The 16,025-nt window shown below is 37.8% G+C and overlaps 1 protein-coding gene across 2 annotated transcripts in view; it reads right to left on the bottom strand.

The window, feature by feature from the left end:
* UVRAG (UV radiation resistance associated) overlaps positions 1 to 16,025 on the bottom strand; it is a 324,277-nt gene that overhangs the window by 136,009 nt on the left and 172,243 nt on the right. For both annotated transcript variants that reach the window (XM_052652384.1, XM_052652385.1), the window contains exon 9: positions 561 to 645. In XM_052652384.1, the coding sequence (XP_052508344.1) occupies positions 561 to 645 (85 nt within the window). The remainder of the gene's footprint in view (positions 1 to 560; positions 646 to 16,025) is intronic.

Genomic DNA, 16,025 nt, shown 5'->3' with positions numbered 1-16,025 from the left:
TCTGACCCAGGGATCGAACCTGCACCTCGTGCATTGCAGGCAGATTCTTTACCCCTGAGCCATTGGGGACCATTTTATATTGGACAGTGAAGGAAAATAATCACAACTTGTTCTTAAGAAGAGAAAAAAATAATGGTAAAATAGTATTCTGGGAGAAGTCTGCTAGCAACATGGAGAATGAACTGGACAGCTGGAGAAACTTATGTTAGAGAATCTGAGAACTGCTGAGGTAAGGCAAGTGAAATGACTAAAGAAAAACTGTAAGCTGCACTAAATGTAGAGGACTGGAAGAGGAGGAGATTCAAACATGAAGTCATGGTACTGACGCCCTGCAATCTAGAAGAACAGTGTTCAGGCTTCCGGTTCTGACCACGTACTAGGCGCCCTCATAACTGCCTCTAGCACAGTGCATGACGCAACAGAGGCTGAATAAATGAAACTGACACTGAGCATATTAACTGGCACTAATATTGGCAGCTTTAAAAAAACACTCCATTTCTAAATCCTCTCCTCAAAGTAAACTCGACACTCATAACAACCATTCTCAGTGTTCCGCTTACCTTTTCGCGGTGCACTCCTTTCTCAACTCGTTTAGGGATTCCTTTTGGCGTTGAAGCTTGAGGTGCTCAGCTGAAAATGTACTTCCTAGAGAGAGATGAAAGGAGACAATTCCAGATGTAACACTGCAGACAGGACTGCCCAGTCACAACCAAACAGGCAGAGCCCAGTCCCCTGACTGTGAGAGGGAAATAAAAAGAGTAAAAGGTAAAATGAGGATAGAGGACTTTTGGGGGGATTAACCAGAACAAAATTCCGATTGCTTCCATTTTTATACAGTCTCTAGCAGGAGTCAAATAGTAAGAGTTCAAGATTCCCTACCTATAAATTTCTGGGTTGCTGATCAAGAAACCCCAATGAGATGTTCAAAATTCAGACAACTTCACTAAAAAAATAAAACCTGGTTATGAACTCTGGGTGTTAAGGATGATTTACTAAAAGTTAATCAACTGTAACAAATGTACCACTCTAGTAGGGGAAGCTATGCACTGGTAGGGTTTGGGAGTATATGGGGAATCTGTACCTTCTGATCAGTTTTGCTATGCACCTAAAACTGCTCTAAAAAATAAAGCTTATTTTTTCAAGTGGTTAATTTGTTTTCAACCACAAATAATACAGACCATTGCTGAAAGTATAAAAAGTAATAGAGCAGGAAAAATTACTTGCATATCGACTACTACAATATAGTAGTTCATAAATTAAGTTTTTTTATGATGATTCATCTTATTCATATATTTAAATAGCTTTAGTTACAATCATAGTGTGTAGGAAATATATATTCTGATTTTTCCAAATTATGTCTCAAGCATTTTTACATGTTGACAGATAGTCTGAGTTACAATGTTTAATGGCCTATAAAATATAACTCAATAGAAGTGAATTAAAAGAACAGTCTATATTTTAACTGATAGTCCAATACCTCAATTCCATTACAGGACATTTAATTTCCTCTAAGTATTTGCATGGCAATGATTAATATTTGTGTATATATGCCTAGTCTCTAGTGTTTATATTAACTTTGGGACCTCCATTCTCATTTATGTGATCATAAAATCCTTTTACATCTTCTTACTCTAAAAAATGATCCTGTCTCAGGCTCTTGATAACCAGGCCTGAAAATTCCAAAGGTCCTAAAGCATAGAAAAACAGTCTTAGATCCTGACATACTAAGTTCTAGATCTTAAAAAGGAGTTTAGTTCCAAGAACTGTGATTAACAGGAAATGGTAGCTGAAACTCTTCTGTACATCTTCTCTAGGGAAGAAGCAGAAGTAGATTAACTGATCAAAATACAGTTTGGACTTGAGCACTAAAATCACCAACCTAAGTAATTTTATCAACATATGTCTAAGCACCCTGTTCTTCTCTCTCAACTCTATGTTAATGACCATTAAGTTATTAACTCTGCTCCCCAGACAGAACTTAATCAAGAAATACTACTTATCTTCTTTAGCCCCAATATAATTCCTCCCCAGATTTCGCTCTCAACAATTTCAGAAGATACTCAAATTGACAACTTCCACCCCTCACCTCATGTAATTTTTCCAGAAAGCACATGAATTCTTCCACTACTATACAAATTTGCAATCTTATTCTTCGACCCAGATAAAAGGCTGCCTCAATTCTAGTGAAATCACAAATAAGGCCAAGACAGATGTGGGTTTTGAAATGCAAATGCTATACACCCTCTTTACCTTTGAAGGTCTTTAGAACATATTACATGACCAAAAGAAAACAAAAACACTTGCAAAATAAATAAAATAAAATTAAAAAAAAAATACACTAGCCAGCTAACAGATGGGGTAAAATGTTAACAATGGGTAAATCTGGGTGAAGAATATAGGTGCTCTCTGTATTCTTCTTATTCTTGCAGTTTTTAAGTCCAAAATGATTTTCAAATAAAAAGAAGAGCAGACCCAAACCCAGAAAAAGACCTTTTTCTCCTACAAGGCTTTTCCACAGGCTTTAAAAGAACTAAGGCTTTAATATATATGGAATTTAGAAAGATGGTAATGATAACCCTCTATCTGAGACAGCAAAAGAGACACAGATGTATACAACAGTCTTTTGGACTCTGTGGGAGAGGGCGAGGGTGGGATGATTTGGGAGAATGGCATTGAAACATGTATATTATAATATGTGAAACAAATCAGCAGTCCAGGTTCAATGCATGATACAAGGTGCTCGGGGCTGGTGCACTGGATAACCCAGAGGGATGGGATGGGGAGGGAGGTGGGAGGGGGGTTCAGGATTGGGAACACATGTACACCTGTGGCAAATTCATGTGAATGCATGGTAAAACCAATAAAATATTGTAAAGTAATTAGCTTCCAATTAAAATAAATAAATTTATATTAAAAAAAAATAACTACGGCTTTAAAACAGAGGCACCATCTAAGGCACCATCTCTCCACATTTTTCTGTTAAAAGGTAATATACCTCTCATTGGTTACATGGTGTTCTCTGGAACAAAACTGAGTGAGACTGGTTTAGCTAGGCTCAGGTAGAGAAGAACCAAGTATCTCCAAATATTTGCATGGCAATGATTAGTATTTATGCATAGTCTTTTGTGTTTATATTAACCTTGGAACCTCAGAAAAGTCAAGCTAAGTTCCAAAGTCACTTCATAAGAAGTAGTAACAAAGAGGCAACGACGTGCTCAATCTCTTCACATGTTCTTCAGGTTATATATTATCAGGCTGAATACTACACAATTGGTGTTGTGTTCTCCCAAGGATATTACATATCTAGAAGCAATGATATCCATCGTTCAGACCACAGATATATCTTGCTTCTCATCTGATTTTCTCAAGACTCAGCATTGACTGGTATTTTCTGCTTGAATCATTCTTTACTACAATTGTTGTAAAATAATATTCAAATTCCAGTGACCGCTCCCTATTTATCAGTTAGCATTCAACATTCAACATTCAACATTCTTCTCTAAGCAAGAGGCCTTCCTTCTCCATTAGCTATCTATTATCAGTATGGAACCATGAATTCTCTTTTATTTTTCAAAGATTTATAATTCATTATTGTATTTAATTATTTTGGTGCTCAAGTGGTACCGGATTTGATCAGCCTTGCTCGAGTGCCCCTTCTGATGTCGTGTGATCATGCTATTCAAAACATTACCTTACTTATTATCATTTTAATTGCTGTAGGCTCTGTTGTGATATTCCCTCTCTCGTTCCTGATACTGTTTATTCATGCTTTCTCTCTTTTCACTTGGTCAGTCTGGCTAAAGGCTTACTAATTATATTGATCTTTTCAAAGAACACCTTTTAGTTTCACTGACATTCTCTACTGTTTTCAAGTTCACTGATTTCTGACCTTAATTATTTCCTTCCTTCTGTTTGATTTGGGTTTAATTTGCTCTTCTTTTCCAGTTAAGATGTAAGCTTAGGTTACTAAATGAAGGACTTTCTTTGCTACTATAAGTATCAAATGGTATAAATTTCCTCTAAGCTAGCATCCCTTTAGATGTTGATATATTTTCATTCAGACAAAAGTATTTTCCAATTTTCCTTGTTATTTCTGCTTTGACCCATGATATGTATATGTATGATGATACACAATACTTTGCATTATTTTGATTATTTGTATTTATGACACCGAATCTGGCCTAACTAAATATCCCATAAGTACTTGGGGGAAAAAAAAGTATATTCTGCTTAATTAGGCCAAGTTAGTTGATTATGTTGTTAATGTCTTTTATCCTCAGTGATTCTCTACTTGGTACAGAAATTACTGAGAAATGAGTGTTATGGTTACCAACTACAACTGTGTATTTAGCTGTATCTCCTTTCAGTTTTATATATATATATATATATATATATATATATATATATAAACTCTGTTGTTATATTCATACATATTTAGAATTGCTTTATCTTTTCATGAACTAGTCTCTGCACCATAGTGTAATATCCCTCTTTATTGCAAGTAATATTCATTGTTCTGAAGTCAACCTAGCCTGTTAATAGAGTCACTTTGGCTTTCTTTTGGTTGGTATTGGCATAGTGTACTTTTTTATTCTTTTACTTTAATCTATCCAGCTCAGTTACTCAGTCCTGTCCGACTCTTTGCGACCCCATCAATCACAGCACACCAGGCCTCCCTGTCCATCACCAACTCCCGGAGTTCACTCAGACTCACGTCCGTCGAGTCAGTGATGCCATCCAGCCATCTCATCCTCTGTCGTCCCCTTCTCCTCCTGCCCCCAATCCCTCCCAGCATCAGAGTCTTTTCCAATGAGTCAACTCTTCCCATGAGGTGGCCAAAGTACTGGAGTTTCAGCTTCAGCCTCATTCCCTCCAAGGAAATCCCAGGGCTGATCTCCTTCAGAATGGACTGGTTGGATCTTCTTGCAGTCCAAGGGACTCTCAAGAGTCTTCTCCAACACCACAGTTCAAAGGCATCAATTCTTTGACGCTCAGCTTTCTTCACAGTCCAACTCTCACATCCATACATGACCATAGGAAAAACCATAGCCTTGACTAGATGGACCTTAGTCGGCAAAGTAATTTCTCTGCTTTTGAATATACTATCTAGGTTGGTCATAACTTTTCTTTCAAGGAGTAAGCATCTTTTAATTTCATGGCTGCAGTCACCATCTGCAGTGATTTTGGAACCCCCAAAAATAAAGTCTGACACTGTTTCCACTGTTTCCCCATCTATTTCCATGAAGTGATGGGACCGGATGCCATGATCTTCGTTTTCTGAATGCTGAGCTTTAAGCCACTTTATATTAAAAATGTGCTTCTTATAGATAGCATTTAGTTGGGTCTTTTTTTATCTTTATAAAATCTGAATAATCTTAATTGTGGTATTTAGAACATGTACACTTAATATAATCACTGATACATTTAGGTTAAAAACTATCACTTTGTTAGCTGTTTTCTTGATGTGTTCCTTGATGTTCACTTATTCTTTGTTTCTTTATCCCTCTTTTTCTATGCTTTTGGATTATTTTTTTATTCCCTCTTTCTTCATTATTGGCTTACTCTTACCTCCCCCTAAAATTTCTAGTTGACTCATTAGAAAAGACTCTGATGCTGGGAGGGACTGGGGGCAGAAGGAGAAGGGGACAACAGAGGATGAGGTGGCTGGATGGCATCACTGACTCGATGGACGTGAGTTTGGGTGGACTCCAGGAGTTGGTGATGGACAGGGTGGCCTGGCGTGCTGCGATTCATGGGATCGCAAAGAGTCGGACACAACTGAGCGACTGAACTGAACTGAAAATTTCTAGTGGTTGCCCCAGAGTTTACAATATATAACTTTAATTAATAAGTCTACCTTAAATTAGATTAAACCACTTCATGTAGAGTATAAAATCCTGAAAACAGTACACTCCCAACTCTTCCCTTCTCCACTCTTAAAATACTTCATAAATTTTACTTTATGCCTGTTACAAACCCCAAAACACTGCTGTTGCATTAGAAAATCAATAGCCTTCTAGAGCAACTAAAAATAAGAAAAACTGATGAACCTATTTGCACAGCAGCAATGGAGACACAGACATTGAGAACAGATTTTGGGGAGGGAGGGCAGAAGGAAAGGGTGAGATGTATGGGCAGAGTAACATGGTAAGATACATTACCATATGTAAAATAGACAGCCAATGGGAATTTGCAGTATGACAAATAGTGACAATCTAGAGGGGTGGGATGAGGGGGAAGTGGGAGGGATGTTCACGTGGGAGGAGACATGGGTAGACCTATTCACCTTGATGTTGGGTAGAAACAAACATAATACTGTAAAGCAATTATCCTTCAATTAAAAATAAAACTAATAAGAAAATGTCTTTATGATATCTTCCTTTCAACCACTTCTGGATTTCTCAATTTGTGTGTGTAGAGCCAAGTTTCTGTATAGTATTATATTTCTTCTGCTGAAGAAGTTCATTTATCATTCCTTGAAGTATAAGACCACTGATTATGAAATAATTTAGTTTGATGTGAAAGAATCTCTTTATACTTCAGGTTGGATAATTTCTATTGACCTATCTTCAAATTTAATGATTTTTTCCTCAGTTGTGTGGAATACCAATGAGTCTGTCAAAGGTATCCTTTATCGGTGCTGTTTTCGGTTTACAGACTATCCATTAGACTGTTTCTTAGAGTTCCCACCACCTCTCAGCTGAAATTTACCATCCGTTCTTCCACGTTATCTACCTTTCCACAAAATTCTGAAGCATAGTAACTATATCTATTTTAAATACTCTTGCTGATAGTCCCATCACCTAAGTCACCTCTGAGTCTTTTCTCTGTAAACTTCTCTTGCCAACATTTTGTTGTGGGTAGTGCTGGTGGTAGTGGTAGTGCGGGATTTTTTTTTTTTGCTTTTTTGTCTCAAAATTTTTAATACTGAACATTATTTACAGGGCAACAGAGACAAAAAGGACACGCTTATTCTTCTGTTAATTTGAAGGCAATTCAGTCAGAAATTGAGCTGGATCTGAGTTCTGCTGCTGACATGCTTACCTTCAGTGCACGACCTTCTTCAGATTCCCTCTAATTTGTCCCTCTGGGGGTGATGGTGGCAGTGGTGAAGATGGTCTGACATAGGCTCTTTCTCAATGGGACATACTATTCCCAGATTTAGGTACTCCCTGGGAATCAGCACCTAAGTAAGGGTGCCTCACCATGTTCTTGTCTCTCTTCAAGGGGTAAACTACAGTGGCTTGTTATTCTGTGCATTCTAGACTGGCTGGGGACGAAGGGAGGGATTTCCTCTATCACTTTGGTTAAACCAGGCCATACTCTGTGTTCCTGGGGAGGGCTTTCTCACTGATTCTGGCCCTCCCCTAGGGATTGACCGCCTTGAAATCTGTACAATTCTGTACATCATCCAGCTTTCTGTTGTTGTCAGGATGGAAGTGATGCTCCTTCCACCTTTCTACTTCCCAAACAGAGGCTGGAAGTCAAATCTGAGGATATCAAGTTTATTTAAAGCTCTGTTCTTTGTATTTTCTGTTTCTTTGAGGTCAGCTATTCTGTTTGTTCAATTTGGTCTCATTCACAGTGTTTTCCTCAAATATCTGATGACCTTTAGTTTCCCCTTTAAATCCATGAATAAGTGATTAGATTGGTTAAGCAATAGGAAATAGTGTAGGTTTCCTTTGAAGCTATAAGGACTTATTTACATAAAAGACTTCACCTCTGCATGGCAGCTCAGTGAAGTGGGCAGGTCCTGCTAACAATTAGTTTTCCTTCAGGGTATATATGCTGAGAGAAGGTAGTACCTTTCACTTTAAACCATCGCAACTATCAAACAGGGAGAACTTTACTTTGGGATTATGTTACTTTAGGGTATTCCAGTCTTAAGCAGAGCTGCTTTTCGTGTTTTCCCTCTGGGTTGGTTGTAAAATTCCACAGTCAGGCTTTGCTCTACTTTTCTATGCCAAAATCTCATACCATGGGACCTAACCAGGTCAGGAATCCATTACGTTAAAAAGTAGCTGGAGTAAATGTTATAGGAAGTTACTCCAAATTCACAAAGAAAGAAAATGAGCCAGTAGACTGTTACCCTAATTACTGCTCCATTATTTCTGATTTCCATACTTGGGAGCTGCAAGCTGAGGCATCTGAGAGCTCTCACTGCCTTTCCAGAAACTCCCACTGCAACCTTTTCCATTTGTGTTCTAGGCTGCAGTTTTCCTCTACTCTAGCTTATTCATCAATACAACCCTACTTTGTGTATCTGAGAATTATGTAAAAAATCTTTGCTATTCCAGCAGTACGCTCTTTCATTTTCACCATTATCAAGAACTTATTTTTTATGCATGTATCTTCATCATCATATCAATAAGTCATTGAGAGGGAGAGAAAGTAAACGAATGGCTTGGTTTATCACACTTCAAAACTGCTTTTTGAAACCCTTGACCCTATGCATGCATACACTACGGCCTCTCTGTTCAGCAAGAACTCAAATCAAGCACTTTAATTTTAATAACCAAATGTCAATGCTGTCTTCTATAAAATGAATAGCTAAAGAATATGAATCTTGATTCAATCAACAAAACAAAACACAGACTCTTTAGGCTCTCTCTCACCAGAGAATTTGGTCTCAGCCTGGCTAGTGGTCAGCTCCTGTCAAAATTACAGTTAAAATCAATAAGCTCTCATTCTTCTGAGTTTTCTACATCGAGGCAGATGACCAGAAAGCAATATACTTAAACCATTTTAGTTTTTCTCCCCACAGAAATGCCTTTCTGTACTATGATTTATGATGCTGCCCTTCTCAAGGGTTAATAGATATTTCTTGCTGTAACTTTTGCAGAATTGCAATTGACTATCATTTCATTATGATATCTAATATCTAGCACGTAAGACACTGGATGCGAACTTCCTCTTGGAATTTAGTGTCCAGAGAAGATTTTTTTTCTACCTAAAGAACTGATATACTTCCTTGTAACAGGCAATAGGAAGCAACTGATACCTTTCATAACTCTACACAACTGGCTTAATAGCTAAGAAGGTCAGAGCTAATTTAATGCTTAAAAACAATAGGCAGATCCTATGGGAAGCAGTGTACTATACTGGAAAGTCTGTGGGCTTAGGAATACGAAAAATCTGGGTTAAATTTTACTTTAGGGACTCTAAACAATTGCTAACTTCTCTGAAGTTCATTTTCCTCATCTGTAAAATGGAGATAGTTTTACTTTTACTGAATATTTGTATTCTCTCAACCTGTCCCCATGAAGCTCCAAGTAGATAAAGTATACAACCAGCTTGATTGATTTTACTTAAAAATAATCATCACTAAGCACAATCAGATACAACATGCAACAATTCTATTATAATTTCCTCCTTAATTTGCTTTCTCATTCTTGGAGATCACTACTCCATACATTACCCAAATCCTTACAACTCCTCTAAATTCTATATATTAACTACCTTACCTCATAAACCTGGAAATAATAGAAAGATTTCTTTATAATCCTACCTACAACCCAATATGGAACTCGATGGCCCCTAGGCCATTTTCTTAGCCTTCTCCTCCTATTCAGTAGATAAGGAAAATATCTTCACTTACACTTTGAATTTCTTCTTTTCCAACCCCATGTCATGCTACTCTCTTCCTAATAAATTATTTTCCAGCAACAGTGGGCTCCCCTCTACTCTACAGTACAGGCACTTCCTATGTCCAAGCCTTTCACTTGCCATTCCCATTGCTAGAATTCTTATCTTGTAAGACGGAGCTCCTCAAGCAATTCTTTCCTGAGCAATCTTTGTAAAAGCAGTCTCCCAAAGTTCTATCACCACAGCTTGTTTAGAATCCTTCTCACAATCTGATATTTACTTTACTTGTTGGTTTCTTATTTATCATCTTACCCACTAAATAACTATCCAAAACTGGAAGTCTTAATTCTTCCCCTTTCTCCCAATATCTGCTTCTCTCCAATATTTGTTTTGATAAATGGTTTAATTACCTGGCCAGCCGTCCAAATCAGAAACTGTAAAATATCTAAGTCTTTCTCTTTCCCTCTCTCCTCCAATCCACTAAATCAATATCTTTTGAACCCACAGATTCCACCCTCCCTTTATTCCAAACTGTTTAGATTTTAATTATGTACTGCTTAGATTACTGTAATAATTTCCATTATGAGAATTCCTTACCCATAACTCTTCAAAGAGAACTTTCTAAAACATACACTTAATCTCCAATCTGTGTAACAGTTATCAATACAGTCTTGTTCACTTTTTGTCTTTGAGAAATTTGCTTAAGTTATTTCAATAGATCCCAAACTTTTTGACATAATTTCCTTTTATGTCATTTTTTGGCTCTTCAGCCTCTCTTAGGGACCTTTACTCAAAGGTTAGTTGAACCTTTATGGAATTACCTGAAATTCTCCAATCAACTTCCATGCCTCTGTGTAACTGTTCCCTCTACCTGGGAAGTCTCACCTTCTCCCCCCAGCTATCAGCTCAAGTGTCACCCACCTTACATGGAGTTCTGGTTTTCAGATGCTCATCATCTGTGTTCCTACGGTATTCTCTACATATTTCTGTCATGTAACCATCACATCTATCCTTCTGTTTCCATCATCTTATATAATGCCTGGCTCCTTTGGCTGCTCCAAAAATAAAAGTAGACATGTACATCCACACACACTCAATGCCCTTTCCACATCCTTTACATGCCCTGTGATTGATCTCCTTTTACTTCTGTGTTGAAACATCTAATTGTAAATGTATTTTTTGGTAAATGTCATTTCCAATGCTTTTGAGGAGTAAATAGAGAAAAAACGATGACAAACCAAAACAAAATTCTGTCAGGTGGCTTACTTCTAAACATCTTTATCTTCTATTGCAAGAGCGGGAGATTAAAATATGCTAGTTTGACTTTCTTACAATCCAACTAAGATACTACTGAAATAAATCATTACAAATATATGGCAAATGAATCATTCTGAAAAGAAAATCTGAGATTTACTAAGAATCCACCTTTTTCCTCCCCACCACGAAGCTGTTTGTCTTTTACTGCCTTTCACAAGCTACATACGATGCCAACAACTAAAAATAAAGAAACTTTAATGAATCCTGGGAAAACTGCCTTTGGGTCCAAAAAATTCTGAAAGGCAGTTATTCATTTTGAAGGAAATTTGTTTAGGAATTTCTGTCAGATGGCTATAGGAAATCAGAACATACACACAGACTAATAAAATTTAAATTTTGCCATCTCTTCTAATAAACATATCTTGAATTACAAACTTTGTGAGAAGCAATTTTTCAATTTGTGACCTTATGACCTAAGAGGAGAAAATTGTTACACAATGCTTAATAATGTCTTTGTAGATTCAAATGGAAATCTATGACCTTTTGATGAAAGCTAAGGCACCAATTTAAACACACTGTTGGGGGACTTGCCTGTTGGCTCAGTGGTTGAGAATCTGCCTTCCAATGCAGGAGACACTGGTTCAATCCCTGGTTGGAGAACAAAGATCCCAAATGCTGTGGGTTTAGTTGTGTGGGATCTTATTCCAAGGAATAAGGACAACCCAAGGAAGTCCATGTGCCTTAAAATGCTGCATGTTTCAATAAAGATAAAAAATACCACATGCCACAGCTAAGACCTGACACAACCAAAAATAAATAATACATAGATATATTTTAAAAATCAAATATACTATGTGATTCTTCTTTTATCTGAGATGCAGGCCAAATGATTCACTGACCAAGCAGAAGTTTATTAAACATTTTAGTAGTTTAAACATATGGTAGTCATGTATGGATGTGAGAGTTGGACTACAAAGAAAGCTGAGCACCAAATAATTGATGCTTTTGAACTGAGGTGTTGCAGAAGACTCTTGAGAGTCCCTTGGACAGCCAGGAGATCCAACCAGTCCATCTGAAAGGAAATCAGTCCTGAATATTCATTGGAAGGACTGATGCTAAAGCTGAAACTCCAATATTTTGGCCACCTAATGAGAAGAATTGACTCCTTGGAAAAGACCCTGATGCTGGGAAAGATTGAAGGCAGGGGGAGGAGAAGGGGGCGACAGAGGATGAGATGGTTGGATGGCATCACCAATGCAATGGACATGAATTTGAGTAAGCTCCGAGAGCTGGTGATGGACAGGGAAGTCTGATATGCTGCAGTCCATGGGGTCGCAAAGGGTCAAACATGACTGAGCAACTGAACTGAACTGACACGCACACATACACATATATATAACTTTAATTACTCAAATTTCTTGCAAAATGATAATAAGAAATTACAATTGATAGAAAACTGCATACAAATCATTTATTTTGGCAATACAAGATCAAAACTTATTTATTAACTACAATTACCAGAGGAATTTCTTTCCAGATCTGAACAATGAAATCTGACATTTCTGATCTCTTCTACACACAATGTCACTTAAGGAATGTGTTTTTGGTTCTTGCTTATCAAAACATATTACAGACTGTAAAACAGGAGTTGAGTATAGCTAATTAGAGAACTCCAATAGGTCATTCCCACCAAATGGCTTTTCATTAACAAATGACATCTACAGAAACATGTAGGTCAGAGAATCCCCACCCCCCCCCCCCAACATCTTTTATTGCTGGGAAATTTATCATTAGCATAAAACTCTAAAAAATAAAGAGATTCATCAAAAAAAGATGAATAAATCCCTAACCTTTCTGCCAAGTCTATCTCCTAAACTAACTAGAATCTCGGAGATGTAAGAAATCTTGACTATATAATCCAAAAGTTTGTCTGTGAAAAGGAAATAAGCCCCCCCACCCAAAGTTGGATGACTTGCCTAAGGATATACAGAGAGACTGGCAGACCTTGCATCCAGATAGCTTAGTTAATTAAGATACAATCAAATCCAAGAAATCTTTGGGGAAAATTCACTTTACTCATCCTGTAATAAAAAGGAATAGAGCAGAACAAAATTCTCCAGCTAATAGTCCACAGGTCAAATGGAAAATCAGCAAACTATCAGTCAGTTTATCTGTTAGACATATACCAGAGGAAGCAACAATGATATTAATATTTAACAGAAACAAGACAGGCTTTGGATGAAATAAATCTCAATATGAACCTGGATCTGTTATTTATCCATGCCACCTTGGGAAATGTCTCTAAGCCCCAGCTTTCCTAATTTGGAAAAGGGAGTAAAAATTATTATCTCTTGGTATTATTTTAAGAATTAAAAGATAATACTGTAAGTGAAAAAAGATCTGGCATGTTACACGATTTTAATAAAAATTACCTACTTCACAGTATTGTATAGGAGTCAGATTTTGCAAGGTTTTAGATAGCACGGAATGGTAAGAAAAGCAAGAATCTGGAGATGAAGGGTGTGCATCTACATTTCAACTCTGCTCCCGTTTGTCCCTCACTAAGGCAATGGCACCCCACTCCTGTACTCTTGCCTGGAAAATCCCACGGACGGAGGAGCCTGGTAGGCTGCAGTCCATGGGGTCGCTAAGAGTCGAGCACGACTGAGCGACTTCACTTTCACTTTTCACTTTCATGCATTGGAGAAGGAAATGGCAACCCACTCCAGTGTTCCTGCCTGGAGAAACCCAGGGACAGAGAAGCCTAGTGGGCTGTCGTCTGTGGGGTCGCACAGAGTCGGACATGACTGAAGCAACTTAGCAGCAGCAAGCCTCTTGCTTTCTTAGCATCTTATGAAATGAAGTAACAATACTTGCCAGGGAACTTTAAGGACCAAATATAACCATCCTTGTATAAGCACTTCCTAAGCATAATATTAAAAAGCAGAGACATTACTTTGCCAACTAAGGTCCGTCTAGTCAAGGCTATGGTTTTTCCTGTGGTCATGTATCGATGTGAAAGTTGGACTGTGAAGAAGGCTGAGCGCCAAAGAATTGATGCTTTTGAACTGTGGTGTTGGAGAAGACTCTTGAGAGTTCCTTGGACTGCAAGGAGATCCAACCAGTCCATTCTGAAGGAGATCAACCCTGGGATTTATTTGGAAGGAATGATGCTAAAGCTGAAACTCCAGTACTTTGGTCACCTCATGCGAAGAGTTGACTCATTGAAGACTCTGAAGACTCTGACGCTGGGAGGGATTGGGGGCAGGAGGAGAAGGGGACGACAGAGGATGAGATGGCTGGATGGCATCATGGACTCGATGGACGTGAGTCTGAGTGAACTCCGGGAGTTGGTGATGGACAGGGAGGCCTGGCATGCTGCGATTCATGGGGTCGCAAAGAGTCGGACACGACTGAGCGACTGAACAGAACTGAACTGAAGTATAATATAGTGTTACATATATGTTATTGTTAATATAAAGAAACTAATTGGATTAAAAAGTAGTTTGTTACTACAAGGATTAGGGGAAAGTATTAGTTACTTAATCATGTGGACTCTTTGCAATCCCATGGACTGTGGCCTGCCACTCTCCTCTGTCCATGGAATTCTCCACGCAAGAATACTGGACTAAGTAGCCTTTCGCTTCTCCAGGGGACCTTCCCAACCCAGGGATCGAACCTAGGTGTCCTGCATTGCAGGCAGATTCTTTACTGTCTGAGCTACCAGGGAAGCCCCCAGTTAAGGAATTCTGCTTTTGTAAAGTTAGTATCATTCCCCAGGCACCAATGAAGAGTTCTCAAATTTTATCAACATGTACAACTGTGTTTCAGTTCTACTGAAAACATTTCCTTAAAACCGAGGTTTCAAACCATTTTCTAAACCAAATTTCAAGCAAATTAATGTAGGTCGAGTGTTGTTTCTTATCTCAAAGATTTGAGGGTTGAGTCAGAGCAAAAGACCCTATAAACCAATATATAATTAGTTAATGTGAAGGTTGTGTTTATTGAAATGCTAAAGAGGGGAAATCTGCTTTTCTTTTTTTAAATTAAACAGCGTAACTAAATATCTGCTGGAAATGAAAATATATACATTAACAAACATTAATGTTGAAAAGATCAGTTCCTGACCCAGCTGGAAGTTACTATGGACCACAAGTTGGACCACTGCCTTCCAGGAATGGGAAGGGGAAACTTATAAGTGTGGATTAACAAGTCCCCTCAGAGTTATGTGGCCACCCAACAAGTCAGGAACATTGGACAGAAATTATCTTTTTGTTGCCTCTTTGCATAAATCATTCAGCTGCAATGAATATTTGCAAAACACAATACATACATATATATATAAAATAGGCATTAGCTTCTTCCAAATGTGTACACAAATCAATCCCTATGGCACCACTATGAGCTGTTATCCTTCCTGCACAGATGTATAAAAAGATGCAGAAATTAACTTCTTTATGGTCATTCAGAAAAATCAGTAGCAAAGACAAAATGTCATGTTACTGACTCTGTATCCTAACTGAGCTTTTGGGCTGAGAACCAAGTATGAAGATTAAGCACCAAGTATCAAAGAGAAGCCATGATATGTAAGAAGCCACCAGTACTATTTTAAGTAGCAAATTATTTCACTACTGGCTAGCAAACACACTAAATCAACGCTGCAAACAGAGTGACAAACACAATTTCCCCCTTCACGTTACCAATACCAATGGCTGAAGTGCTTCTAAAATATCGTAACAAAAAAATAAATAAATAAATAAATAAAATAAAATATCGTAACATGGCTCAATATTCATTAAATAGTACATTGATGTACATGTACAAGAATGATGTTCAACACAAATGAAATTTTAATAGATAAGAGTATGTCTCTGGTAACCTAGCACAATCACTGTAAAAATAGGGGTCTGCAGCAACTAGATTAGGGTCTACTGGTACCTAAATATGGTTAGCTGTATCTAGTCAACCTTTCTTTCCAATTCCTCAGGTCTCATTACCAGTCTACAAAGATTCCCAATGGCAGAAAAGCACAGCCAACAACAGCACTCATTCTTCTGCTTAAATTTGAGCCCAAAGTGTCAACGTTAGATTCTAACCTGCCAACGATTCTAAGAATTCAGAGAAATACAAAATAATACTCATCTCCAAAAACATATATGAAAGTGGGAAGAAAGCTCCTGAAG

Source organism: Budorcas taxicolor, chromosome 15, assembly GCF_023091745.1.
Source record: "Budorcas taxicolor isolate Tak-1 chromosome 15, Takin1.1, whole genome shotgun sequence".
NCBI lineage: Eukaryota > Metazoa > Chordata > Mammalia > Artiodactyla > Bovidae > Budorcas > Budorcas taxicolor.
This window is presented reverse-complemented; position numbering and strand designations above follow the sequence as displayed.